The 3,828-nt window shown below is 35.1% G+C and overlaps 1 protein-coding gene across 1 annotated transcript; it reads right to left on the reverse strand.

Annotated features, from left to right (window-relative positions):
- LOC104818588 (UDP-glycosyltransferase 73D1) lies at positions 1-1,579 on the reverse strand. The gene has a single exon (XM_010548222.1). It carries the CDS (start codon positions 1,564-1,566, stop codon positions 85-87), a length of 1,482 nt encoding a protein of 493 aa, XP_010546524.1. The 5' UTR covers positions 1,567-1,579; the 3' UTR covers positions 1-84.
- Between the last annotated feature and the right edge of the window lie 2,249 nt (positions 1,580-3,828).

Below are 3,828 nucleotides of genomic sequence, written 5' to 3' on the forward strand. Positions count from 1 at the left end.
TTTATTCGGTGCTTTTTTAATTGCTAGTTCAAGGTATAAGGATACCAAAAGTACACAAACATATGTATGTATCGGTGTGTACCTTCATGCCAATTGATTCAACACATCTTGGATCAAAATCGATAGGTTATTATTGGAAGATCCTCCTTCTTCCACAGCCTTTCTTGCCCTAATCGCAAGTTCTTGGACCCGTTTTCGTCTCATTCCGCTCTCTTCATCGCCTTCGTTCATCAACAACTCTATGGCTCTGACAACTCCATCTTTCTTGACCAACACTCCAACTTTCTCTTCATCTCCCCACCTCACAGGAATCTCGACTCCGACCTTAACTCCGATCTCGAGAGCCTCTACTATCATTTTCTCGTTCAGGAATTGCTCGGCGAATAATGGCCATGTGATCATCGGAACTCCCGAAGATATCCCTTCTATTGTCGAGTTCCAGCCACAGTGTGTCAAGAACCCTCCGACCGAACTGTGTGAGAGTATCATTGTCTGTGGAGCCCAACCCTTTATCACTAACCCTCTTCCCTTCACTCTCTCTTCGAAGTTTTCACGTTTTAGCCATTCATCTAGCTCATCTACTTGCCTTTGATCCCCGGTTTTCAGAACCCAGATGAAGGGTCTGTCCGATTCTTCTAACCCTAAACCTAATTCCATAAGTTGCTTTGGAATTAACCGGCATAGGCTACCAAGACATACGTAGATGACAGATCTCGGTTTCTTGGAATCTAGAAAATCTAAGCACTCACTCTCAGTTATAGCGATGTTATCGTTGTTTCCTCTCTCGAATCTCTCTGAAGCGTTTTCGTTGCATAAAGAAACGGGTCCGATGCACCATACCTTCTTCTTGACTGCTTCTGCGTACGCTTCTGCACAACCTTGCTCCAATTCTTGGAAGCTATTCACAATAACTCCAAAGGCTTCTGATTCAGCTTCTCGCATCTTGTCTCTAATGGCGTCCAAATCTTTTAACTTCACAAATGCTCCGGGCAACTGAGCTCTAGTCACTTCAATCCTCTGCGGCATTTTGGGGATTGCAAAAGGTTCTGAATCTGAAGAGACCGAGAGGTGAGAACCGTGAAGATTAATGTTATGTGAACTCAAAAGAGAGAAGCAACACATTCCATGGAACACAATCCTAGGAATCTTGAACTTTTCCGCTGTCTTTGATGTCCAAGAAAGGCATTTGTCAGAGATTATGCAACTCGGGGGGATTACTTGCTGCTCAAGAAACCGTTCCAATGGTTCTTGCAACTTATCCACCGCATCGTAGAACTTTTTCAGAAGGTCTCTCGAGGGCAAAGTGTCGAGAGTCTCGCAATCTCTTGGCAGGCCAACTTCTTTGTAAGGAAATGGAAATTTCACGATACGAATTTCAAGACCCGACTCCGATCTTGCCCGATCTATCGTTTTCTCGAACCTGGAAACGTTTTGAGGGGTTGAAATTAGGGTTACAACGGTGCCTTTCCGAGCAAGAAGCTTGGAGATATCAACCATGGGGATTAGATGGCCTTGCGCCATAAGAGGGATCAATACAAAGTGAAGTCTTTTTGTGCTAGAAGCCATTCTCTCTTCTTGATATGTGATTTTTTCCCTACCAAAGTGTTAGAAATGATAAAAATTATGTCTATATATATGTATATATGCGCTCAAAGCATTGACATGTTGTATATGTATATTTCTATATATGTGAATGCCGATGTTTTATATGGATCTCGCTAATTGGGTTAGGTCTTCAATGGTGAGCGCTTGACTTTGAATAAGTAACTGTTATTTTATAAGCCAGTCATATGCTTACGTTAGTATTTAATATAATATAATTAAGTTTAAACATATATTGTTTAATGGGTTATGCTTATTTCATTTTCTATGTTGTCTTTTAACTACAATTAACGTTCATTCTTAACGAAGAGTTCCGTTGCCTCAAGAAAAATCATATGAGACTATTTTTTTCAACGAAATTGAATAATTGGATTTAATTTATGTAACGTGAAATATTATTGGGATATATAGGGTTTCGGTCTCACGATGAAGTGTCAAAATAAATGTACGTCTTGTGCGTCATCAATGCTTACATCGAAATGCATGAATTTGAAACATCTAGAACGGACCTGTTATTAGTAATTTTCTACGGTTATAGATTTATATGTTATATATATATATATAGATGGGCGATATAAAAGACAAAGCATGATTATGATATATCAACTGATTAATCCCTTGATTAACGGATATCCAATGTTAATTAATTTCTTCAAACTTTAATAAAAAAAGATTAAGTGGAAAATAACCATGGTGAGTCAACTATAAAATATGAATGGGATGAAAATATATTTTTTTTTAAATAAACCCGTACGACACGGCATGCAGACTTGGTCTTATAAATATTTTGTACGTTTATCGGCGGTGGTGGTTGATATTGGGCCACCACTACCCTTTTGATCGTAAGCTTTTACTTGAATTTCATGTCCTATCTTGGTAAATGGGATTTTTTTTTGTTTTGAAATATAATAATTTATTTTTATGTTGAATTTGATTCCATTCAATTTTTATTCTATATAAATTTTATTAATAAACACATGTATTTCCATTTATTTTCGTATTCAATTAAAACTCAATTCCAATTCAATTTTTTTTTTGTTTTAAAAGACTTGGACTCATTCATTTTTTTATATCCGAAACCGAGATATGACACGTTGACTGTAAGACTTGTTTTTTTTTTTATTAAATAATATACTTTTTAATTATTTCAAACAATCATTTGTATGTGTATGCACACGATAGATACTAATGGGTTATGTGGGCATCATGATAAACGACGGTCTCAAATTTGTTATTGTCTGGGAGATGTTGAGCATCAGCCGAACTTTATAATTCGTTATTTTGATATTGGATTAATCTTATTATTTGGTCATACATGCATAAATACATATACATACATACATACATACATACATACATACATACATACATATATACATACATACATATAAATATATATATACAGAAAAATAGGTAAAATGACCTTTTCATGTGTAGTGAGCAGTGATATGACACATTTATAAACAGAGTACATAAAAGTTTGTATAAAAAATAAAGATTTGAAAAATTCAAAAACAGTTTTTCCACCTCAATCCAATCCAAGAAGAAACACTACAAAAAAACAGTTATATAGCGACGGAAAAATCCGTCGCAAATACAAAGGAAATCCGTCGCAATTAAGAATTTGCGACGAAAAGCGACGGACTTATTTCCGTCGCTATAGCGCTGTCGCAAACGTATAACGGTCGTTAATCCGTCGCATTTTTGCAACGAAAGAAATCTGTGTTTTGCGACGGAAAGTGACGGATAATTCCGTCGCAAATTGCGACGGAATTTTTTCCGTCGTATTCCGTCGCAAATGTTTTAAAATTTTAAAAAAAAATATAAAAAAATTATATACTATATATACACGTACATATATACATTTTCACATACACATACACCTATATACACATACATTCATACACAAACATTACACATACAAATATATATACACATACATACATATATATACACATATATTTTTATATACATATACTCATATATACACAAACACACATACACATTCACACATATACACATATATACATACATAAATACTCATACATATATACATTTCACAAACACATACACATACACATAAACACACACATATACACATATATTCATACACATGCAATCACATATACATACACATACATATTCACATTCACATATATACACATACACATACATAAATATACACACATACACATTCACACATATATACACATTCACTTACACACA

The sequence above is a fragment of the Tarenaya hassleriana genome, unplaced genomic scaffold, assembly GCF_000463585.1.
Source record: "Tarenaya hassleriana unplaced genomic scaffold, ASM46358v1 Cleome3, whole genome shotgun sequence".
Classification (NCBI taxonomy): Eukaryota; Viridiplantae; Streptophyta; class Magnoliopsida; order Brassicales; family Cleomaceae; genus Tarenaya; species Tarenaya hassleriana.